Source organism: Cryptotermes secundus, unplaced genomic scaffold (genome assembly GCF_002891405.2).
Source record: "Cryptotermes secundus unplaced genomic scaffold, Csec_1.0 scaffold508, whole genome shotgun sequence".
Taxonomy (NCBI): Eukaryota; Metazoa; Arthropoda; class Insecta; order Blattodea; family Kalotermitidae; genus Cryptotermes; species Cryptotermes secundus.
The window spans coordinates 712,824-739,898 of NW_019733326.1; the positions used below are offsets into that span (position 1 = coordinate 712,824).

The following is a 27,075-nucleotide window of genomic DNA, read 5'->3' on the forward strand; positions in this document are numbered from 1 at the left end:
ACTGAAATACTGGGTGCGTAGTCACAATTTTTGACATTTAAGATGAGATAGAGGCGGTATGCAGAAACTTTCTCTGTTGCTCAGAAGAAGGTTGCTAGTTCATATGACAAACTGAAATCTCTTTGAATGTGCAGTGTCTTTGCAGTCATGACAGTGTGGTGTGGGAAGCAAAAGATGTACACAGCTTTTCAATGAAACTGTTCAGTAAGAGTGTCTGTATATTTCAAACATATTTAATCTTTTTCTGAAACTTTTATTATCTTTTCTGATGGATACCTTAGCTGGCTTGGCAGTTACCTAGCTAACAGGAGATTTCGGGTCCGTGTGTCTGATGCTCTCTCCCGGCCTCTTAGAGTAACTTCCGGTGTGCCACAAGGCTCTGTCCTGGGGCCCCTTATTTTTAATGTATTCATTAATGACCTCTGCAACTCAATAAGTTACTCCCATTTTCTGATTTTTGCTGCTGATCTCAAAATTTTTCACATCATAGACGCTCCACAGGATTGCCTCTTACTTCAAAATGACATTCATCATGTCAGTGACTGGTGCTCTGCCAACTCCATGAGTTTTAATATCAACAAAATGCGTGTTATGTCATACTCAAGGAAGACTAATGTCCTGCTGTATGGGTATCAGCTTTGTCATACTGCTGTTACACGCACCAATTGTGTTAAGGACCTAGGTGTTTTCTTTGATTCTAAATTATATTTTCACAATCATGTTGATTTTTTATATTCCGAATGTATAAAGCTCCTAGGTCTTATACTCTGAATAACTTTTAGATTTTCTTCTCTTGACTGTTTATATGTGCTGTATCTTACACTAGTCAGGTCCAAGTTGGAATATGCCTCGGTAGCTTGGAATTCTATCACGTCTACTGACTCCGCAAAACTTGAGCACATCCAGAAAACGTTTGCATCTGTCTGTTTCTATCGTTACTTCCCTCATAGCTCCTATAGTTATACATCTGCCTTAGAGAGACTAAGATTGCACCCTCTTAAGTATGCATAGACATCTTGATGCACTCTTCTTCATTCAGGTTTATCATGGCCTTAAATCCTGCTCCTCCCTTCTGGATAATGCTAGTCTTCGTGTTCCTACTTGCCATGTTTGAGACTTCTCTACTTTTAGCGTTCGTCCATCAAAAAGACACTGTCCCTCTTCTCGGTGTGCCCTTGCTACCAGGGTGGTGGGTAAAGATCTCGACATATTTGCAGACGGAGCGGTTTCTCTGAATCATATTTTACAAGCATGTACCAAACCTTTTACGGTGTTACTTGATTAGTGTTCTCATTAAATACAAATGTGTATACCTTGGCTAACTTTAATTTTCTTATGTAATTGGTATTAATTTATTAGACTTGTTATTAATTTTATGCTATCACTCCCAGTTGTCTTATCTTAGTATCTAGTTGCTAATAGTATTAGCAACGTTCATAATAATTCATAAATGTATGTATATATTTAAGTCTTCTCTAGATTTATGCTCACTGATTTCTTTCTGTCATATTTGTATTGTGTTTAATTATTTTTCTGTATCTTCATATACTCGTGCTAACTTTGTAACTGGCCACTGAGCTGTTAAGTTATTGCACATAAATAAACATGAATTGAATTGAATTGAACTAACATGCCTGGTGTTCAGTCACAGCTAAGGAGTGAGGGATACTTTGTGTCAAATTTATTGAAAGTTCAGGTGCATTCCATGTCAAGGTAGTTGTGTGGATGATCTGTTTCAGGTTTGCTTAGCCCTCTTTTGAGTTTCACTACTCACGGGAGCCAAACAGCTTCATGCCTGTAACAATAGAAAATGAAGGCACAAGTGATGTTGGTAAATATATATATATATATCATATTAAAATATCCACTGGCAGGATGAAGATCTTGCCCTTAATGGAAAAGGTAATACTCATAGAAGATTTGGCGCTGTATTAGACATCAAAATGTTCTAGCAATTGTTAGATTTTGATTTGAGTATAGTATGGGCTCCAGTAAATGCAGTGATATGAATGTGAAATTCCTGAAGTTCCAAATTTGTGTGGTTCTATTCAAAGACCTTTGCTTACAAAGGCCCAAAAGGAGAACGAACTTAACATTTTTGATGAAATGAGAATTTCAGTGGTCCCCCCCCCCATGAAATTTTCATCTTATACTCAGTTGCCATGTAATTTAGCTGTGCTCCTGAATTTTCTTCTCACTATATTGCTAGTGGATTTGGTTAAACTGGTATGTGATGTGAATAGAGGAAGTATGTATAATTGTTTGGCAGCTGCTGGTAGTCCAGTCATTAGACCACTATTTTTGGTACCATCCCAAATCACTTGATTGAGCCAGTGCCAGGTTGTGAGTGGCACTGCCAGTATCTAGGCAGTATAGTGTCAGTTGGTAGAACAGCTGATGAATGATGTATTGGAAAAGATTATGGCGAAACAGTCCTGGCATAATCTGGGTACTATCCTGACATTTTCCTGGAGAGATTGAGGAAAACCATGCGAACCCCAGCCAGGATAGCCTTTGTCCTGGCTGAGGTTCAAACCTCCTGAATATAAGCATATACCAGTCTGATGCCAGCACTGAACTGACACATCTCTATGTAAACTGGCCCAGGTGAGGACATTTTATGAAGTACAGTGTGCTCCTGATTATCTAACTGTTTGAGGAGAGCAAAGAGTGAATAATGAAAGACAGAGATGATCTAAACTTTGCAGTGATTTAATAACATTGGAATAATAATTATGTAGGTAATTGGAAAAGGTTTGAGATGTGGGATTATAGACACTACTTTCAGTGGAATGAAGTTTTTCTACAACCAAGGAACAGTGTGTCGCTTAGAATGATTCTCAAACATAAGAAACTCTCTGCTGCAGTCACAGCCCATGTTAATTAAGTTTTCAGGTTTCCTCTAAGAGATGACACAGCACACTTGCAGCTCATTTCTCAAAATTGTTGCAATTTTATTTTTGTATCTCTGGAGCTTTTATTCTATGGTATAAAAAGTAGTAAAAAAAGATAGGTCTGTATCCTTCACAGCAGTTTGTAAGTTACCTGTACCATGAATTTTGTATTATGTTCTGTAGCTTGTATTACACAGAAGTTTTGCTTGTTCAGTATTATGTAGTTATGAATAAATGTGTGTGCGTGTATATGTTCTGGAAAAATTTACAGAACCTTTAATTGTATACATGTAAATTTGAACATTCTTAGAAGCATTGTGAGAAAGTGAAAATTTCTGTCTGCCTTTATTTTGTTAATAAATCAATATAATTTAACTTAATTGTTTTTATTGCTATTGGCATATGTAGCAGACATGGCCAAACTGTGGCATTCAGGCTGCGTGTGGCAGTTTGGAACTGTTGCAAGTGAGGCTTGCAGGAAACATTCAACCCCTTCTATACACATGGATTAAATATGAAAAATTTTCCGTCTGGAAAGCATTTGCCTGAACACCTACACCATCCAGTCCGATCCTGTGGCTCCTAAAGTTCTGAAAAATATGGAGTTTGGTCATGTGTGATGTATATTACACACTAATGAAAACACTAAATCAGCCACTGTTACATGTAAAGATGCACTAATTTTGAAAGCCTGATATGCAGCAACCAAGCTTGAATGTATAGCGAGTTGTGTGGAAACGTCTGAGCAGGCTGTCATTGGATGTCTGAACATTGTACTACTGTATTATTGCATTAATGTATGTTAGTGCATACTTATTTCAGAATTTCTACATCAGTTCAGTTTTTCATTAAATTTATATGCATAGAATATGCTTAATATGTTAAATAGTTACTGTACATCTGGTCATGTTACAAGGAAAGATAAAATAGAATTCCAGAAATTACTCTTTATGTTCTTTGGAATAGCACTTTGGTCACATACTCCTAAATAATTGGATTGTGAATGAAGTAGGCATGAAGATTGCTGTTTCTGGGATGTGACACTGTGTAGTTTGATAGGTGTTTACGTGCTGCCTCCATCTTCATGGTACAACCCTGAAGATGGAAGCGGCATGTTCCTCCTAAATGTTAAGATACATTTAATGAACTACATGGTGTTACATCCCAGAGGACAGTAATTTTCATAGCCACTGTTGTGAGAACCCTAAATCTCACAAAATGGATGCCATTTGTTTTATTGTTCTTGCATTGCTGGCTTGCATTATTCGATTGGGGATAGGTTATTTGCTGTATCTCCTCTTGTAAAAAATGACAAAAAGCAAAGTATTTTAGTCCATATGAATTTTTAATGTGAAAATTATACCAAATTAAAGCAAGTTTGAATGTGATGAAGAAGCTGGTTCCCTTAGGAAACTACTGTTTGGCCCAGTGCGTTACAGACTGTAATGAAATTCTTCAGCCATTACAAATTACACCCACTGACCTGTTCCATTTCAGAACTATCTTCTGAACCTTTTGAGCCATTTGGGAAGGCATGAGGGATTTCCATTTGTTTCACAGGTTTTGTTATGATTAAACACACCATATTTTAAATAATGATTCATCATTTGTAACTTATATAAATGTTAGTTAAATACACAGGCTGCATACTACTGCCACACACACTGCTTACGTTTAAGGCCCTTTGTTTCATGAAGCCTCAAATCGGAAGCATGTTGATTACCGGCAATTAGGATAGGAAGGAGGTGTCTCACACTGGTCTAAAGTTAGCTGCTTCTGCAGTACATTTTGTGTATTGAATAATTTACATGTTTTGTGAAAGCACAGAAAGAAATTGCGTGCTTAAATCAGTGTTCAAAATTTTGGTCTCTGGGATATTATGCCATGTAGTTTGGTTTCACATTTCAGGATAGAAGGTTCCTTGTTTAATTTCTTAACAGTGAAGCAGAAGTGCCACATTTAATGCCCTCATATCGGCAGGTTTTTATTTTGTTATGCCGTTGCAACACTAAGTTCTATTGCCACAGGATTTTCATTTTCAAACACAAACTAGAAAGGGTGAAGCTTTAGCACATGAAAAACTCTCAACTAACTTTAGAAATTAATTAAAATTAAGAAACAGTGATTCAGGCAGAGCTGTCTGAGCTGAGTAATTCTGAATGTTTTCAGCAGCCACACTGACAGTGCTGAAATATAATAGTTGAATTGATCATGCTGGTCTCATCCCACTCGAGTAATATTTTCCTTGATGCAACAGTATACAGTAAATCCACCTTATAATGTGCTAATGTGGAGGGTAGGGTGACTGAAGGGCATTCGTGGAAGTACACCATAGAATACATAGCCAATACATGCAATAAATACAGGAACAGACAATGGGATTGCATAAGGATTTTTATGTTGAGGTTATTTTTTTTTTTGTTTCAAGTAGGTTTCTAACTACAGAACCTTCTCAGTGCCCCAGCATCTTTAAAATTCACAACAGCAACATTTTGTCTGTTAAAAGAGGGTTTGCTGTAATCTGGTAGAAGCTTACCAACATTCCTCTGAAATGTCATTAAAGTTCTTCCAGACTACATGTTGTCCCATCTCAGCAATATTTCCATGAGAACCTCAAATCCACAATTTTCCACAGATCCACCGGACAAGCTCTTCATCTTGCTCAGTTATATAAATATTGTCATGAGTTTTAGTCACTAAAACGTGGGTTTGGATTGGGGAATCAGTTTATTGGTTGAAGAAAGTTGTCTGCTGGGATCTTCAGATGGAGGCAATACGTTCCTCCGAAATGTCGGTTAAAACCAAGAATACATGGCGCCAGATCCCAGAAGATGACTTTCTTCATAGTCATCTCCGTGAAAACCTCAAAACTTACACAGTTTATTGGTTATTCATTAGTTGTAACTACAAATAATTGCAACACTTTTAAGCTGGCTGTAATTATAACACACGCATCAGGTCTTCTATTCACTTCCCTTGTAAGCACTGTACACTAGTCTCTCAATTGTCCTGTGCTCTCCTGAAATATCCACAAACACACACACACACACACACTATTCCACTGCACTACGACATACATATTGTCATCAAATCTCACACAATGTCTTCACACAATGAACTTCCCATGACTGTCACTTAAAACTCTCTCACTCTTACTTAAACACTTAACACTGAACACTGTTCTGTATGGAATCTCGTTATATAGCCTCAGCATTGACCATGCACAGAAAACAGTCTCTATTGATGTACAGGAGTGTTCACCGTGATGTTGCATAGCAGCGGCCGTGGTGCCGACCCCATAGAAAACGCTGCTATTGTTGCCTTGCATATATTTGGTCACAAGGTGTTTAACTGTCAGTTACCTAGCAACGCTCCGGCCATCCACATTACAACATTATTATTTATCCCTTATGTCTTGATAACCTGTGTCACAGTCAATATTTTCTTCTTGACTGTGACTTGATCTTGGAACATTTAACCTTTAGGATGCTTAATTTTTTGTCAGGGGCATCTTTGTGCTTTGTTTCTTCTTTAAGAACATTGGTGTTTGTTACCCCATCTATGGATGATGTTAGTTTTTGTAGTACCTACCAGATCAGTTAAGTATTTAATGTTGTCACTATAAGCAATATTTTTAATCATTAAAATATTTATTTCATATTTCAGCCAGCACAACAATTTATAAAAGACGACCTATATACATGAAGGTTGTATATCTGAGGCACAACATGTTTTGACCCCTAATGGGTCATCATCAGGTGCTAATTCAGCTTAAATGTTGAATTTATACCTACTATTTTAGTCCTTCACCTGAGTGTTCTGCTGCTATATTGTCAGTTTTTTGTTTGTTTTTAATACGAAGTCGTTTCTCTTCAGGATGCATTCTCTTTGCGTGGTCCTGTTTAGTCTTGTTATTTCTTTTATTTCAACTTTTATTATGTATTTCTCATAGCTTGCGATTCAGACTTTTACATTATCAAGCTTGCACTTTGCAACCACTGGAATTGACCGTTCTTAATTGCACTCTCATCTTTTGTGAACTGATGTGGACATTTCCTGAAAAGTATGGGAAATGCAAGGTTTAAAAATGCATGCTTATTTACATTTATTGCCAAAATCTGGGCAAATCATAGTTTGATTCTGTTTATTGTTCCCCTACATATTTAAGGTAAATAGTGCGACTCTGCATCATCTGTAATGTAAGTACATCTAGCATTCTAAAGTTAGTACAGTATGAATATATTCCCAATTGTTTATGCTTATGCAGGGGAGAAGAAGCAGGGATAATTGAAGTTACAATGCATTTATATGAGGCAGAAGCAATCTGTCTGTCACAGTGGCTGTAGTTTACCGCGTAACCATAGAGAGAAGAGCAGGTGGGGGTTCTGATTACTGCAAAAGAAACAGACACTTGCCTACCATATTTGATAACTGCTAGAATTGCTCCCATGGAAAGGTAAAGTAGTTCCTGTGCTTAATTGATTAAGTTCAGTTGTAGCAAGTGAATCGTGAACACGGAAAGAAGAATACCGGAACGTGTGATTAGATAGCGCGTGATAACTGAGAAGTCAGCCAGTGAAGACTTATTGTGTGACTTCAAGATTTTGTGTGTGCCGTAGAGTGTGTAATTCACAGAGACTTGTATAGCTCCCGCGTTATAAATACGTGAAGACTACTGAGGATAGAGTGAATAGAATAGTGTGTAGGATTTGTAAATTGTGTAAACCCACAACAGTGTTATAATTAATTGTAGCTACGTCTTGTAGGTTGTTAAGTAAACCAATTAATCTGAAAGGCGTCTTCAGTGGCAAAACACATTACATTGTGATACTGCAGATGGCAGTAATTGGGACATTGTGAATTGTGTAAGTGTATAAAGGGGAGATGAGGGTCAGCTTTGTGCCCTAGCCACTTTACTCCTGAGGAAATAGCCATCACTGTCCATTGGATAGAGGCTGGATTATGTGGAGAAGAGAGAAATTCTCTTGCCCACTACAGAGAAGGTAAAAAGGGTAAAATTGTCTCAGAGCTTAACTAATTAAGCACTATGCCATGAAGGCGTATGGGATAGTGGATGTATATATCCACATTTTCTTGACCTCAGCACTTGTTGGAGGTGGGTGGTCAGCTTTATGCTTCAGCCACTTTACTCCCGGGGAAAGAGCCCCGGTACCCATTGAATAAGGGATTGGGTGAACCCCAGAGGTGGTTTGGATGAGTTCAAGAAGTGAAAATTCTTGACCATACCAGGACTTGAACTCTTGACAGCTCGGTCATCCAGCCCATAGCCAGTCACTATACTGACTGCTCTATCTTGACTCTTCCACTGCTGGGAATCATACCCAAATTCCTTGGTCATCTGACGCATAGCCTGTTGCTATACTGGCTGGGCTATCCATTTCTACCTCCAAGTACATCTCAAAGCATGTAAACAATTTTGTGGCACATTATGAAGTTGTGAAACAATTTGCTGCATATCATCCTCCTCCTCTTATGCTGCATAATGGTACTTATTGAATAATTTCGTCTTTGATGAATATTTGCTGGCATATGCACAGAAGCGCATGTAGATCTTCATGTGAAGTTATGAAACATCTAACCTACATGGAAATTGAAGTCACATGACAGTTTTTTGTAAAATTCTCAAACACCAACTTTCATGAAACAGCGTGTCCATAGGTTCCTGAGTTGTTTGACATGTGCAGTTGGCTGAATGGACAGACTGAGTGAAATTGCTATGATGACTACACAGAATTGCAAACACACCTAAAAAGAATTAAAGACGTACATTTGGATCATATTCTTTCCATTTATTGAAATCGTCGGGATACAGATGTAACCTAATTAGTGTTATGCTATAGCTGCAGATTTAGCTATGTTCAAAGTGATGTCGGTTACCAATCTTTCTTTTTTTCCTCCTGCTACAGAATGGTGTAATGCATACTACAGTGCTGATGGAACATCAAGATTTGCATGCAACATATGTGGGAAAAAATTCCTACACCCAGATTCTCTGAAGCATCATCGGAGCACACATCGTGGGGAGACACGTTGTCCTATTTGCCATATTGTGTTGAGTAGGATATTCAACTTAAAAAGACATATCTTAGCTATGCATCAACACTGATTTTCTGTGTTGTATCTTTTATATCAGCCAGGTTTAAAGTTATTTTATGATCGTGTGTCACAGTGTATAAATTCTGTCTGGGTTTTTTCTGTATAAAATACAAGACTGTGTACAAAGTCCATTTGATACCTAAGTTTTGCAAGGCAGTTTTACCTTTTTCGTAACTTCATTTGCTGAGTTCCCTCTTTTCTTGCCTGCTAGCAGAGAGTGGGGTCGTGTATTCGTTCTAAAGCAGCAATGCTGAAAAATTTTTAAGCCAATTGTGATAATGTTACACTTACACTTTAATCTAAATAATAGATACTTAAAAGTATTATTCTGCCCTGTCACATCCATGCCAGTTAGAAAATGAATAATGTTATTTGTGGGTTTTCTATATACCGAATAATTTACTTGTGTACTAAAGCCACAGAGTTTGTTTTGTTTGTGGGCTTTCGCTGATATTTTTATTTATTAGTGTCCTCAAAAGTGCCACAAAATATGGGTTAGGAAATATGTATTGGAAGTAAAGTTCCCATTTCAAGACTGTTCAGAAACCTGGAACTGTGGCTGTGATGTTTTGGGGTAATATTTAGAGATGAAAGTTGTCCCTGCCCTTAATTAAGCATGTCATCATCATAATGTTAACTGAGCTCGAAGTACTTGGGAATGACAATAACATATCAAAATTATATTCATGAGGAAATCAAGAGCAGGTTAAATCAGGGCAACATTGCAGCCTTCAGGATCTTTTGTCTTTCCATCACCTAACCAAATGTGTAGAGGTTAAAATATACAAAATTGTAATTTTCCCAGTTGTTTTGTATGTCTCACTATAAGTAAAGAACTCGGGTCTGGAAATGTTCAGGTTGTTGACAAGTGAGGCAAAAAGCGTGCCTTACTGGTTTGAATTATTATTTGTGTTGAAGTGATGCTTTTTGACAATGCATCAAATATGAATTAAAAGTCTGTAAATATAGCATGTCTTATAATGAATATTCTTGCATAATTTAGGATAACAGTTTGGCTTTGTGGAACATTGCAGATGGCACTAGTGGCATTCACTGTAGGATATGATGTTTGTTCAGTTCATCACATTGCTGTTCATACTTGCTTTTACTGGATATTGAATGGCATCATAAAACCCAGAAACCAAGAGCTTTTCTGAAAATATGCAATTTTGTGCAAGAAGAAAGTAAAGTAAATTATAATAACCGCCATCTTTGAGCCAGTTGTCTAGATAATGTGAGAGCCTCGACATCTCACAGCCCTATGGGCCTTCACGGCGTGTTACAAGGACAGCTTTACTTTTGCTTTACTTTTTATAATATCCTCTTAAAAACTAAACATAATCATGATGGGCTGTTCACATGCTTCTGAGACTGCATGTATATGTAATTGACATGTCATTACATTTGACATTTCAAATGCCTCATGTCTCATCTAGTTTGTTTATGTAGGATAGCGAATGATGATAAGTTTCTTACTTATATATGCAGTTCTTGTTTCAATAACTTTTAGTCTAAAAGATTGAGCATTGAAAGTTTAATCAGTTGTATGTACCTTATTATCATCATTTAAGCTAACTTGTGGAGTAGCACAGTCCTTGAATAGGCATTACCCGATTTTTATGGAACTCGATTAATTTCCATGTTGTCAAGAGCCTGCACTGGACCTTAAACCTGAGCCTGATTAGTGTAGACCACACCTTCATATCTTATTACCTGAAGATCCATTATAATGGAATCTTCTTCAGCTGGTAATTTAGATTACAGCTTTTTGAAGTTGTTATTAACTTCGACGTGTTTTTTTCCCAATGTAGTTGTGTCCTGGTCACCTGAAGAAGTTTTCTGGTCAGATGTGGAAAGTGGACCACAATTTGCTGCCCCACTCAAGCCTCCAAAGTTCACTTGTGAAGCTTGTGGCAAGGAGTTCACTAACCGTGGTTCACTGCAACACCACTACAGTTCTCACAGGGGACACACAAAATGTCATGTGTGTGGGAAAGTCTTTGGAAGAATACATACTTTGAAATTGCATCTTCTCAAAAAACACAGTTGAAAATTCTGGTATTCCCATGTATATTAAAGTGTTTGTGAATTCAACCAGAGTGATTGAGGTTTTTGATGACCATGAAGATTTGATTAATTTATTGCTAAACATCTAACACTGTACTCCACCATACTGTACCATTCCAGCATTTGTCTTTGCATGTGCCCTACCTTCCCCCACCTGTGGGTTATGATAAATTCTTGGAAATAACCGATGGAGGTGGAGAACACTCTTAATGAAAATTATTTTAAAAAAATATGCATTTAATATTCCAATGAAGAAGTGTTTTTACAAGGCTTGTTCAAATGAAACATGTTTGGAGATTAATCTGGGAATTGGATTAGAGGCCATTAAAAGTAGTTCCCATAGGTATTGAGTTTGTGTCCTATGGATGCAACAGCCAGTGGACCCTCTATGCAGAGAACTCTGGGATTTAGTTGCAACCACTGCACCAGTTTGGTCGTCTTCATCTGGAAATCCTTCAGTGGTTTCTTGAGGGGACCATACACATGGAAGGCACTTGATGATAGGTCTGGGTTGTATGGTGGATGGACCAGCACCATTCAGTGCGTGGAAAACAGCATATCTTATGCAGTGTGGGCCATTTGGATGTAGGCATTGTCATGCAGCACAATGAAACCGTTCATTCACCTACTGGGGTGCTTTCCCTTGATACTGATATTAAGATCTCAGAACATTCCACAGGAGCACTGTATTTTGATGGTGCTGACAGGGTTCTTGAATGCCAACTTGTTCTCTTTGGAAGGATATATTGCACTGTTTCTGTCTGCACCATTGTACCTATTGTGTTTCACAGTTCACGGTTGAATGACAGTGTCTCATGTCCACATCCGTGTGATCATAATTGTCTGGCTGCATTTGGTAACAGTGCTCTGAACAGGTTTCATTTGAACAACCCTCATATATAGTGTTATGTGGTAAACAACCCTTTTAGCCAGCAGGATGAAATAGAATATAAAATTGTACCCACATGCAGGCATCTGACAAAACAGCCACATTCCGAGAGTCTACTTTTGTTTCTTTAAATCCACGGCAACTTACACTCTCTGCTGGAGAACCTGAAACTGGTAATTTGAATCAAATATCAGGAGAGTTCATTCTCAACTGTATTATCAAATAATAATTATCACATAATTGCCCATGAGACATGCATGGTAAATGTTAAGGATTGCTACAGTATAAATTAGTACACTTATTTGAACTTTGGAGTTCACTGCTAATAGCATGTAAACTGAATGTAAGAATGTAAAGCTGATGTTGCCGCTTTGTTTAATTGTCATGCCAAGCAGATGTAAGGGAAGTGAAGTTAAAACTTCTCATATAATTACCTTTGGCCCTAGATGTGACTGGTCAGTTTCACACCCCGATTGCTTTACTTCTGGGGAAAAAGCTGTCAGTACTCATTGGATAGGCAGCTGGGTAAGCCCCAGAATTGGTGTGGACACTGTGATGTTGAGAAAGATCTAACTTCGCATGGGAATGGTACACCAATTGCCCAGTTGTCCAACTCATATAAAAGGAAAGTAGAACTGAGGTGCAAGCCCTTTTAAAATGTGCTTATAAAGATGTATAGTTGAGTGAATTTTCAGGTGTTCAGTGGTAACATTTCTATGGTGTATTGTTGACTGTACATACTATTGCAGTAAATTCCATAAACATGGGGCCATGTGGTATTCGTAGTTGATTGGGGCACTATGCTATAAGCTGGATGGTTGTGGGTTTGATTCCCAATGAGGTCATTAGATTTTTCAATTGACCTAATCCTTCCAAATGCACTATGGCCCTGAGATTGACCCAGCCTCTAACAGAAATGAGTACCCCAGGAACCTACCTGTATGATAAAGGGTGGCTGGCATGTAAGGCTGACAACCTCACCACCATATGTGAGCCACTTTTCTGGAAAATATGGGAGTCTTGACATCTCACAACCCTATGGGCCTGCATGGCCTGTTAACAGGGATAGCTTTACCCCCTCTCACCCTTTATTTACCTTCCATAAACACAATGATCATGCTGCTGTAGCAGAAGCATTTTGGGTGTTATCAAATCATTTTCCATTATAGTATACTCATTTCAGCTGTAGTTATCATGTACACTCAATAAAATGTGTGTTGATAATTTTAGCACTGTTACTTTAAAATTATTTTTGTGTTGAAGTTTTTATATTGCCCATCTTAAAATCTGTTTACGTATAAACTGTTTATGTGAAAATGCAGGTTGGTACTTGGAAATTAACTTAATTTCAAAGCTGTATCACTTTGCTCCCTGTTCATTCTCATTGTCAACAATTTTATGAGAATGTAAGGTAGATGAAGTGCTGTCGTGTTAGTATCTGTTTCTGTTGTTATTCTGTTCAGTACTTGATTAACAATTGCCATGTTTTGAAACTTTTCATGTCATATGTAATTAGCTAATTACACAGAACATGTCTTAAAGTTTCTTCACTGTTTTGATGTATTACAACATCTTCACTAAAAACTCCTTTTTAAATAAAATGATTGTGCCTGATTTTGTGTACATATTTGAGTTTACCAATTGTATTACCAACTCTGTTACAACACACCTGTCAATAAAATTGTTTGAACAGTCTTTAAGACTTAATTATTTCCTTGTTAGCTATTTGTTTGTCTTTTCTGTCTGTTTTCTATTAATGTCTCTTTCCATATTTTACTGCACATTTCACTAGAATTGACATTCGAGGAATTGCTGTTGTGTTTGTGCTTGCTGCTGGATGCTGTTGTGTTTAACTGGTGTAGATTTTTATGCCATACCCACTCTGTATGAATATGTACCAGAAATTAAGTGTAGTACCTTTGTTCATGGTTGAGAATAACCTTCAGTTTAAAATAATTAGAATAACTGGAAGACATGAAATGATTCTTGCTGCCATTTTAGACATCACTTTCCTCAGTTAATTTCAGATTGTTTTATTTCTGATTTTTCTCATTACTTACTTAACTTACTCATGGAACTGAGCCCTTCTTGAGGAGCTGCCAATTCTGCAGCTACTCAAGAATTTCCCAGCATTTTATGGAACCTGAAGGTTCATTGCCATGTTCACAAGAGCCCTCCACAAGTCCCTATCCTGAGCCAGATCAATCCAATTCATACCATCCCATTCGATCTCTCTAAGATCCATTTTAATGTTTTCCGCCCACTTATGCCTTGGTCTTCCCAGTGGGCTCTTTCCTTCTGGCTTTCCCACCAGTATCCTGCCCACCTCATCCTCCTTAACTTGATCATTCTAATTATACTTGGAGGAGAATACAAGTTATGAAGCTCCTCATTATGCACTTTTCTCCAACCTCCTGTTACTTCATCTCTCTTCGGTCCAAATATTCTCAACACCCCGTTCTCAAACACCCTCAGTCTGTGTTCCCCCCTTAATGTCAGAGACTAAAGTTTCACACCCATACAGAACCACTGGCAAAATTATATTTTTGTATATTCTAATTTTTACGTTTTTGGACAGCAGACTAGAAGACGAAAGGTTCTGGACTGACTGGTAGCAAGCATTACCCGAGTTCAGTCTCCTCTTAATTTCCTCCTGAATCAGATTTTGATCTGTTATCATTGTTCCCAAATATCTGAACTGTATCACATTTTCAAAATGTCTGTTTCGTACCTTTATGTCATGATTTTGCCCTGCATTTTGGTGACGAGACAGCAACATACACTTAGTTTTCTCTGTGTTTACTTCTAGACCAACCTCTTTACTTGCGTTAGTTAAAGTGCATGTGTTTTTCTTTGTGGTATCTACATTATCACCCAGTAGATTCACATCATCGGCATAGGTTAACAGCTGATATGTCTCGTTTAATTTCAGTCCCACCTGGTTTTCCTGGACCTTCCTAATGGCATATTCTAAAGCAAAGTTGAAAAGGAGTGGCAATAAAGCATCTCCTTGTTTTAGACCATTCTGGATAGTAAATTTATCAGACAAATATTTACCTATACAGACTTTACGTTTTGTTGAAACACATTTTAATTAGCCTAACTAGTTTCATGGATATCCCAAACTCTACCAAAATATTGTACAACACTTCCCTCGTAACTGAATCATAGGCTTTCCTGAAGTCTATGAATAGCTGATATATTGTCTCATTATAATTCCATTTTTTCTCCAATATCTGGGGAATGCTAAAGATCTGATCTCTAGTTGATCTGTTAGGTCAAAACCCACACTGATGATCCCCAATAAGTGAGTGAAGAATATTGAATAAAATTTTGTATGAAGTTGGTAGCAGTGATATCCCCCAATAGTTACTACAGTCAGTTTATCACCCTTCTTGTGAACTGGTACAATAATAGACTCCTTCCACTGATTTTTCCTTAATTTTTCCTTATGCCCAATAGAAGTAGTTAGCTTGTGGATCTTAGAATGTAATATTTCGCCTCCTGCTTGAATAAGTTCTGCCAGAAATTGATCACATCCTGGCGATTTATACCTTTTCAATTTTGCATTAGCACTTTCAACCTCAAAAGGGCTAGGATCAAGTACTAAGGGCTCTGCTGTATGGATATCTGTCTGCCTAACATCATTGACCCTATTCACATTGAATAACTGAGAAAAATAGTTCCTTCTTCTCATTGTTTAACATAATTTTCAAGACATGGTAGTCTGCCCTGCGCAAATAGCCTTATTATGTCTCCAGTATGTTTTGAAGTTCTCTCTTAGAGTGTGGTAGTATTTTGTCTCCTCATGACTGTTGCTCTTCTCTGGTCTTTAGCAAAAGAATATATATTGCAGATATGACCAAAGAGGGTCAAAGAGTAAGATATTTTCTATAACTATGCTGCATCAGCAGGGACTTGGTGCCATTTGAATATACCTGGAGATGTTGGCAGGCTGTCATTTTAAGACGACTTCAGGGTGTTAATAAGTATATTACGTACTATGCTTCCCATGTGTTTTGCTTTTTAATATGTCTGTACCTTTTTTGACTTAATGATAATTTTATTATTTTGTCTGTTGTATTGTTTCAAAATTTCTCTCAGTTTGGTTTGTATGATTGCTGTATTCTAAATCTGTATTAAGAATTTGGAATTCCTGTTTCTTTTCTTTAGAATTTATGTTGGTTTGAATCATAACCCTGGCTGCACATATACAAACATGAATGTGCAAGTACACAGACACAATGTACTTCTCGTTATCTGGGGTGGATGGGAAAAGAATTTCCCCAGATAAGGAACCTCTAACCTATGAATTGGGATTTATATAGTGACACATATTTATAAGTGGGTTTTCCTTGTACATGAGTGGTTTCTCAGAAGCTCCTTGCCATTTCTACACATCAGAAGGAAAACCCAAGCAAAGAAAATGTGGTTAGTCTGGAGTCTGGTGTATATATATGTGTGTGTATATACACACACATATATATATAAATCTGTAATTTTTCATGCTGATGTGTGATTTACCAGTAATTTTCTTAATTTCAAATTTCCTCATACAGTTATAAATGCACATACAAATTCATTTTTATTTATTTTAGTGTAGGAATGGCACTGAGCAGGTCAGTAGGTTGATTGAGCAGTAATGCTATAGGCATATATTCCAGAAGTTCTTGGTTTGAATCTTGGCCAGGACATTGGTTATCCTGGCCGAGGTTCTTGTGGTTTTTCCTTACTACCCAAGGAAGGTTCCAGAATATTACCTCAGTAGACCATGGCTGCTTCCTTCCAGGTCCTTTCCAATTCATTACTCAGTTATCATCCTACTTTGTGATATATAGCCCAAAATACTTGCAGCGTCCTAAGATAAACCACAGCAACATACATGTAGAAGAATGATAATAAATTTTTCATAGTAATATCTTATTCCAAACATTTTATCTTAATCAACTGGGTGTTGTTTCCTACAGTATAGATTTCTGCATAGATCCAGTAAGTTTTTATGTTTTAAACCCTTTTTTTTATTTAATTACTTATGTTACCTGTGTTCACGACAAACATCGTGGGGATATCTTCAATAAAGACAATTGATATTGGTATATGTCTTACGTATTTAATGTAAACATATTATTATTATTATTATTATTATTAGAGGGGATGGGTATCCCCATGCACTTAGACCAGTTATTGGTCCATTGTGCGTCCCCCTTTAATTTCTACTGTCGCCATACCCTACCGGTACTGGTGCATGCTATTAGCCCCATTCAGCCAACGAGGTCGGCCCTCAGTACCTGATATTTCCCCCATCTACCAGAGGCATTGGAAACTACTTGGGTGGGAAATGTGTTGCCTAATTTTGCTCAGAGGTCTCCTAGAGACATGAGGATCTTTTATGTGCTGTAAATCTACAACACAGGACCCACGGCTTAAAGTCCCTCCCGGAGGACTTGTTCCCTGAATTTTTCCACCCTTAAAAATTCCACGACCTGCATACCTTGAGTCATGAGGTGGGAACATTACCCCTAGACTACGGAGGCCGCTTAATGTAAATGTAACTGTGCTATATGTTTCGACCATATAATTAGGTCATAATCAGGTACTTATGAACAGTAGTGATCTAATTATATGGTTGAAACATGTAGCACGGTTATGTTTACATTAAATACATAAGACATATACCAACATCTGTTGTCTTTAGTGAAGATATCCCCACATTGTTTGTTGTGTTGACAGTTATAACATAAGTAATTAAATATAATCTTATTATGTGGTTGCAACACATAGCACAGTTTTGTTTACATTAAACACATCAGACATATACCAACATCTGTTTTTCTTTATTGAAGATATCCCCACATTGATTGTTGTGTTGTGTTTCGAGGTACATTGCAGTTGACAGATACAAACTGAGTAAACAATGATCTGAGTACCATGCTGGGATGAATGACCAGTAAACTCTGCTCGCAGCTCTCCTCATTGGCTAGTTTCTGGTCAAGGAATACCTGGTTATGTTGTTCTCTTATATTTGTATTGTCGCATGTTGGGTATGTGTAATGCGACAAATAACTTCACACCGTTTTGGATCTTATCGAATTTATTGAACACTTGCTCTTACGCCTACACAATTCACAATTTCATTGTCCCAATTACTACTGTCTGCAATATCACAGTTACTTCTCTTGCTGTAGTCACTTCCATTCACTTGATACAACTCACCTCGTAGCTGCTGGACTTCAACTCATACTGAATACTGCTCTTAACACTAGTAACCCTCTCTCTCTCTCTCTGGTTCTACACTGACAACCACTCCTCATTATGTAGCTTCTGCACTGACTGCACAGAAAACAGTTACATGATAGCTACCACTGTTGCATAACACCGTGTTTGCCGATTGTCTAGCAATAGTCTGCACGGACTACCCTGTTGCATGATGTCACAGCCTAGTGGGGAGGGGTGTTTACCGAGCATTGCGTAGTTACGGGATGAGTGGGGTATGTGACATCACTCGCACTTCTGTTGTGCAATCCAAGTGTTCACAGAGTTGTCGCCTAGCAACATGCTGATACAATTCACAACTCTCACGTTGTGCACGTGCCCCAAGGCCTCTGTGGCTCAACAGTTCCTGCATAGAGCCAATACGCCACAGTATATCGACCATTTGTGTCGTTTTATCTGGCACTCTGAAATGTCATGTTTGCTCCATAGAGGCATATCTGATTGCACAATAAAATCTCATTACACTGATGTTTTGATGTTGTTTTAATATATTGTATATACTGCCATGGTTATTCATTTCAAATCTGTCTTTCTTTAGAGCCATTGTGGATATTGCAAAATGCACGATGGTCTGAACTCAGATCCCATCCTGCTGCTGAATTCTGCTGTGAAACCTGTGGTAAATCATTCCGCAATCGTGGATCCCTGAAGCACCATTGGAGCACACACAGGGGTCAGACTAAGTGCAGTTTGTGTGGGAAAGTGTTTGCCCGTGTACACACACTGAAACTGCACATGTTCAGTAAACATTCATCGCAAGTTATCTGATAATCATGTAGAACGAGACTGGGTTTGTACTCGACATTGGTAGCATTGTACTAGTATGTATGTGTATATGGTCTATGATTTATGTAGTGTATGTACATTTTGTACCAAGTCTATATTCTCTTGTACTATTTGTATTTCGTTTGAAGTATTTATATAAAATATAAAGATATGTAATATTGGTGTTATATATTAACACTCCTACAGTGATGATCATTTACCTCATTTCATAGCTTTAAGGCGATTATGTACATGGGTTCCATATATAGTAAAGTGTGGTTACACAATCATAGTGACCACATACAGAATTCACTGAAGGATTCTGCAAATGGTTTAAACTTGTAAACATGTTTGATATATGAAGCCTGCCATTCTCTGGGATGGGAGGCTGTGTAGTCTATTTGAAGTTTACCAGTGTTTGGGCGCTTACTGCCCGTTACTGGTTGGCGTATTCTTCAACCCTGAAGACGGAGACAGTATGTTACTCCAAAATGTCGGTGAACTTCTGTCGGATTATGAGGCATCACATCCCAGAATATACTACTTTTTATAGTCAGAGATGCTGAAATCCAGCATGTTTGATGATTTGTTCGTCAGTCATAGTGTTTGTGCAGTAATACTTGAAATGTTACGGGAACAATTGTGCAGGTAAATTCAGTCTAGAATTAGCTGTGATGCCTAAGCGTGCTGCTTCACTCGTGTTGTCCAGCCAGAACTACACAATGGAACGAATACTATGCTGCCTGATTAAGGAATGTGGAAGCATACACTTTCATTGTCATCGTGACTGTATAATGTGCTTGACCATGTTTGCAGCCCCTTAGAAATGTACATGGATCTAACTGTACTCTCTTCTCACCTTTTTCGTGTATGTAGTATGAATTAAATATTGTGACCGTAGAAATCATAACTTTGATTTTAATGCAGTTTATCTTTTTTCACGTTACCTAGAAGCCGAAGCTTTAGTTTTCGAATTCTCTCCTTCTATCTTATTGTGTGAGCAGTTCATAGGTTATTCTTCATGTTTGTTTATGAATATGTTGTGACCTACTTTTATGTAAAGGACAAGTGCTAATTATTTCTGAGCTGTTCTCATGGCCAGTTGGCCTTTAATATTTAGAGTAATGAAACCAGTAGAATGCAAATGTTGAAACTGTCATCCAGGAGCTTCCTCTGCCTTTGAACGAAGCATGAACATGTGTAAATGGTTTCATATCCAGACAGTAAAATATAACATAGGTAACCTGGAACATGTTTGCCAGATCATTTATTATTTTACATAGTCTATCGTTGTACTTCCCAATTTTCTACGTATGCTCATCAATTTCTTTTATGACTTCTGAAAATTTTTAACTATTCTTTTTTTTTATTTATAAGGTCTCCGAGATGTGTGGAGTGTGACTATAGACCTTCTTCTTTAGCTTCCTTACAGATGAAAATCAAAGAAGTGACAACCATAGTTTTTTATTGGTCATCAATATGTTGGACATGACTGCATGATCTGGCATAGAAAAGTCTGATATTTTTCTCCTCAGACAAATCAAGCAACACAACTTTAAGAAGACAACCCATGGTCTCATTGACTCATTTATGCTTACAGAACTGTATACCCTAATTTTATATTAATAAGTTATATAAATTAAACTGGACCTTACCTGGAACAATATACTTTTTTCATTGTGGTGTATCATAAGATTTTTAAAAATGCATTACTGCCATTTGTGTATGAGTTTTTTCTTCTTTTAACACAAGAAGTGCATGTGACCACTTCATGAATTACTGCTGGTAAAACACTTTGTAGCTGTACCTGGAGCCCTGCATTGTCATATTCCCTCTGATTGGTAATAAGTTAGCAGGAGACTTGCCTCCTTTCTCATGAGTCTGACTGGAATACATTATACTTGCTTTTTCTTTTTGCAGTACTTGCTATACAGGTGGGAATATTGCCAGGATATGAGTTTTGTACTTTTACTGAATGAGTAAGAAGCGGAAGATGTGTAAAAAGATAATATTACGCATGTTGAACAATGATCAATGTGCCATGAGTGTATAGTTGTCACACCCATTTCCATTGGCAAATGCAGGAGGTGTGAAGGGGTACTATCTTCCTGGACAGCACCTTGTAATCTGGAATGTACTGCCTCCATCTTCAAGATTGAAGAGTAAACCAAAGAAGAAGTAGGATTACTCTCTGGGCTACTTACACCTTCCATTAGTTACTTGTGTTTTATTCTTGTATCACATCTTGGGATGAAAAATGGAGCCTGCGAGGACCATTATTCCTTGTACTTACAGGTTTGCCTATAACTTCTGCCCTTATCAGTATCCCATCTTTTCCATGCCCAATTTACCTGAAGTCTGCATCTTGCTTGCTGGGCATGCTGTTCTACCCTGATGTTGTTATTTTCCTCTGAAATATTGACAGACATGTACCAGACTACACAGCACTGCCCTAGAATATTCCTCTTTGTAGTCACTGCTGTGTGAGATTCTCCCATGTAGGATATTTATTTTTAATTCTGAATACAGCTTCTGCTTGCAGTTTATTTTACCTTAGAGTCTCACACTTCCACAATTCCTGTATATCCAGTTTACCGGTAATGGACAAAATTCACTTGAATGTGCCAATTTTACTTGTGTGTAAAGAAACCAGTCCTTTCATCACTGTGCCATGCAAGCCAGAGTTATTCTTCCAGTCAGTAATAAGAAATTATGAACTTACTTAAAATTCCTCTTCATCTGAATCCTTCAAGAATTGCCTCTTTACTCTAAAACCTTATCCAAATCAGAATGAGATTTCTGTGAGAGCCCCAAATTCTACTCTTTGCCTCAGAATTCAAAACTTTAAATGAAATGTTGTGTTTTCAAATGACAGTCATGTACATGCTGATCCAAAATATGATTTGTTAGGGTTGTCAGGAAAAGTGGGTGAAGCCATGAGTTGCATGTGTCTGTAGCCAGGCATGATGAACTTCCCTTACATGTATAATTACAGACTTGTCTGCTAAAATAGGCAAAAATATTCAGTCATTGCTTCAGATTGTAATATCGTATGACTTTTGATGATTATCAAGATACATGGACATCTGTTATGAATGTGTTACTGTCATTATGTAGCTGTGTCTGAGTATATTTTGACTGTCATATAGATTTGAAATAAGATTCCATATTTGTTGTTAAGTGAGTGCCATTATAGTTTCCTTTCAACACTAAACACTGATAGTAATGTATTGGAATGCTAAAGAACTGTGTCACTTAACCACTGCAGGCAGAACAAGAAAAGTTAATTCTGTTTAATAGCTCAATATAGCATCTGTGGCTACATTTTAAGTGCTTGATACACCTAAGTAGAGTAGCTCAGAGATATGTTTCCAGTTTGATGAACTGATGTAGACAAGTGAAGCATAGCTGTCATCATCAGGACAGCCAAGCCCATACTTGGAGCTCATGGGAAGTTAGTCACACTCACTCTCTGTGCAGATACCCAATGTATTGTCCCCACAAGACTGTCATGACTTCTTAAATACAAATTACAGTGTTCCAAATTCTGTATTTTGAGGGAGCATGAAGGCTTAGCTGGATCCGAGTAACAGGTCCAGCTGGGACCAGTGGTGGGGGCTCTGGTGTCCCTGCGGATGACTGATAGTTTGTCCTGGATATCCTGTGGTGAGCATCCCAAGAGAAAGTGGCATCCTGCCATGGTTGGCCATGGATCTGTGACCTTTGGCGCTGCATGAGTAGAGCTAATGGAAACTTAGAAAGCTTCAGTCTGGGGCGGTTTTGGCTTTAGCTGAGGTTAAGGCTCTTTAAGAGCCCGAGCAGTGCTTGGGGTGCACAGTGGACCTGACAGAGGTCTCTGACTACTTAAGGGGTGAATGGAAGTTGTACCCCACATTTCAATACTTACGAATTCAGAAGTAATTGATAACTGTGATAGGACAGACTGCACTTAAAGTTAGAAGCTGGGCATTCTGTAGTGCAGAAAATGACAGCATTTATAGAAACAGAGGAAATATCTCTAAATATGTAGGATCAAAAGATTACTGTTTTCTGGGATGTGATGTCATGTAATTTGATGGATAGGAACCATTGTTACAGAGGAAGCTCCTGTCTCCGTCTTCAGGACAGAAAATCCTAGTAGACGGGGGCAGTGGGTTCCTTTGAAATGATGGTTATGCCCAAGTTGTACAGTGTCACATCTGAGAAGACAATAATCATTAAAGTCACAGCCATGAGAACTTCACTTCTTGCAGGAGAGTAACATAGCAACTTTGATCCCAAAGAGCACTGTCTTCTGGGGTGTGACTGCATGTAATATGGAGTTAAGAGTCCATACTTTCACAGCACAAGATGTACTGCTTCAGCTGCATAAGATTCAACGAAAATACCAGCAGGTGGCTGAAATATCTTCGCCAAGCTGTTGGGTGGTACATGTGCCTAATTAGCTCCAGCTTCCCAGACTTACTCTTTCTGTGGGACCATACTGCATACACCTTCTTTTATAAGGGGTCCACATTCAGTGTTTTCATGTTATTAATGTAGGTTACTTCAAATGATGTATTCTGTCTGGCTTCTCGTGCTGTCTGCTTCTTTCTGATTTCTTGCTTGGCTTACTCTTCAACCCTGAAGTTGGAGGTGGTATTTTCCTCTGAAACATCAGTTTATTTTCTCTGGACCACACATCATAGTAACCCAAAGGATAGACTCCTTTGTGTATGTAAAGGATGCTGGCATAATACATTCTTCATATTGATTTCGATTTTTAGAATTGTTTTGCCTCCTTTGTCAATCAGTGACTTTGTATGAATATTCTTCAGTCTGTGAATAATTGTTGGTGACAAAACATATCTTAACTGATTTCTTCCTTATATATTGCCCTCATTGTCACCATTGTGTGCTTATCGCCACTGCTATCAGTGCTACAAATAATATTTAGTATTTAATTCATAGTCATTAAAGAGCTACTTGGTAGAAATATGAGATTGATTGTTGACATTGTGCTTTCTCCTTAGAGAACTTCCGGCCGACAGCACAGTTGTATTTGGCATCTCAACTTCAAAGAGCAGCAGGCAATCCATGCAGAATCATCTGTACCATCTGTGGGAGAGGGTTTAGTCGCCGGGATTCGTTTGCACACCATAAGAGAACTCACTTGGAACAAATGAAATGCCCCGTCTGTCACAAATTGTTCACACGAAGTCATGATGTAAAACGTCACATACTGAAAGTGCATGCCAGAGATGTAAATGTGAAAAGTGAACATTGTCAGTTTTTATTTTCATCGGAATTAACCACAACAGTACTGACAAATGACAGCCATCACATTGCTCACTTCAGAAATTGATTTGAACATGCCTCTAGCACGCTGCTTAACATGTTCTACTCCACTTTGCAGTGAATAAGTTTCCCATATATTTTCACTTTATGTGAGGTTATTAGAAGTTTATATAAATTTAGGAAAGGTGCAAGTTTAGTAGAAGTATATGAATACTTTTAATTGTATTAGCATAAGTTGGTTTACTTCAAAATGTGTGATATTTTTTAACAATCTGATACATATAATACATAGATGACATCTGTAAAATCTATCTGTATTGTATGCGTCTGTATTTCAAGCTGATTTCGCTTGTATCCCTGCGTGTGATCAGAAGTTTGAATGAGCCATATCTTGTGTTATTTACAGTGAGCCATAGTTGTAGAATTGGTTAAATAGTGTAACAAATGGTAATCTGTAAAATGATCGATCTGGTATCAGCTGACAACAGTTCACATGAGTAGAGTGTTTTGTCATCCTAGAAATACATTTATGAGAATATCTAATATTCCAGTGTCTCACATACATTTTATTGCTAATTGTAAGAATGGTATCAAGATAGCCACATCTAATATTTGATCACACCGTTTACAGTGTGTATGCATATTGCTGTGATTCCATTGCATTTGCAAGCATATGGTATCAAAAGTGTGGTCAGCTTCGCTTAACTGTACCATTTTTTAAACACAAAGTTGCTTTAACCTTTACCTGCAAGGCAAGGCTGCGCCATAGCTCAAGCAGTTAGTCACTGGCTTCCCACCATGGCAGCCCGGGTTCAATCCCGGGTCTGGTCAAGTGGGATTTGTGGCAGACAAAGTGGTGCCGGGGCGGGTTTTCTCCAAGTACTTTGGTTTCCCCTGCCAGTCTTCATTCCACCAAATTCTTCGTGATAATAATTACCTGGGACAGGCTTCAGTAGGCCAATCAGTGGACCCAGTTGGGACTACATCCCCCACTAAGCAAATTTTTTAATTTACCTGCAAGGCATTTCATTTTTGTCAGTACTGATGCCGTTACTGTCCAGTTTAATAAGGCCTCTAGTCCTATACAACCAGGATATCTAAAACCCACAAATCCTGGATAAGGGGTTGCTCTGAATTGAAATATGACTGTCAACCCCCCTGTTGATCTGGATGTTAATATGAATGACACACAGTATCCACTATCATGACTCATGATTTTGTGTCCCCCCTCCCCCAAGATTATGTTGCCATGTAAGTAGTTCAAGGAGAGTTTGTACCTTTTTGTGGTTGTTACTTATGTTGGCTGTCAAATTTAACACTTTGGGTAATCATTTAACTTATCGATCTGGTATTTTTTGTCTGTCCTATCATCATTTCCTTCCTGCCACTATTTCAAGTTAAAACAGCTTTCCAGCCTCTTTTCTTGCATATCTTAATCCATGTGTGCATTCATCTCCGTCCCTTTCTTCTCCCAAACCCCTTTCCCATCCCATTTATATGCTTGTCCTATTATCATTCTTCTCCTGTTTCTAATCATGGTAGGAGAGAGTTTGTATTTTCCCTTGTCTCTCAGTACTTTTGAAATATTTTGGGGTTTCCATTCATACCCTTGCAGTAACAGAAGAAGATAGTTTGGATGCTGGCAACAGCAGGAGATGATTTGGGTTTTCTGCCATATTCTGACAACAGAAGAAGATTTCTCCCTCATATCCTAACAACATACTATTGTTATTGTGATCCCATTGTAACAGTCCCTATGCTTTTCTTATGGAGGACGTAATGGGAGATAAGTTGGACTTAAACAATGCATATATGTGGCAGCAAGATCCGCAGTTTTCTCATAGTTGTTTTTCTAGGACACACTTCTTTTGCTTTTATCAGTACTTTTTGTGGTGAGCCATTTGGGAGAAACAGGATAGGCAGACAGACTTCAGTGATTATATATGTAGATTGTACCCTCTGTAATATAACTGAAATTAAATAGGTGTCTTCAGCATAAGAGTGAGTTATAGTCCTGAAGCTTTTGTTATTTTCTTTGAGTGCTGGAGCACGATACAGTCAGTGGAGATGGTTTTTTCGGGCCCTAACATATCCTCCCTTCCCGTTCTTTTGTGGAGTTATTTTGTCCCCTGGTAAAGCAACATTAAGTTTGGAATTCTTTGTTTACTCTGCCAAACTTGTATTTTGATTACAAAACTTCTGTTATAGACAATTAATGAAGATTACTTTTTAAATCTTATAAAACAGTGGAACCAAATACAAATTTTCATCCAAGATTCGTAATGATACTTGCTAATGTATTTCTTTGTCTTTATATGTTGCAAGTTAAGTCAGTCAGTTCCCATATATAATCATATGCTTCAGTTGCTTCTCTCTATAAAGCTGCGTGAGAGTAGCCACTTGTGTGTTCAGTTAATGTTGTAACTGAGAATTTTTATTTCGGCTAATACTGCGCTTGATCTGTCAGTTGGATTATATGCCCCTGTAAAAATGCTGGTATTCATTTCTGACATTGAAATGAAGCAGCAGTTAACCCCTTGAAGCCTTCTTTTCTGAGTACAGTGCTGTGCCAAAGAACAGCATTTAAGATGGGCACTGTGGTTCTCAGCTTGTTAACTGTTGATGCAGGGGTATGAGAAATTCTCAGTCGGTGGTAATCACGTATTTTGCTCAAAGTCTATTAAAGCACACTTTGAATGGTGCTGCTACCGGCGAAAATTATTCTTAACTGTGTTATCGGTTTTTATTTGGAAAGGAAATCATGTCTACCTTGATGTTGTATATTGTGGAACT

At 37.9% G+C, this 27,075-nt stretch overlaps 1 protein-coding gene across 21 annotated transcripts in view; it reads left to right on the forward strand.

Annotated features, from left to right (window-relative positions):
- Window positions 1-27,075, forward strand: part of LOC111867987 (protein abrupt) — a 203,956-nt gene that overhangs the window by 121,099 nt on the left and 55,782 nt on the right. The window contains exon 6 of one of the 21 annotated variants that reach the window (XM_023858262.2): window positions 24,018-25,037. The exons of 17 other annotated variants lie outside the window; for them this stretch is intronic. In XM_023858262.2, coding sequence (XP_023714030.1) covers window positions 24,018-24,349 — 332 coding nt within the window. In that variant the 3' untranslated portion in view covers window positions 24,350-25,037. Of the gene's footprint in view, window positions 1-1,739; window positions 3,264-10,822; window positions 12,804-18,778; window positions 19,040-24,017; window positions 25,038-27,075 lie in introns of those variants that run through there. 3 more of the 21 variants (XM_033752879.1, XM_023858280.2, XM_033752881.1) reach the window with 3 other exon arrangements.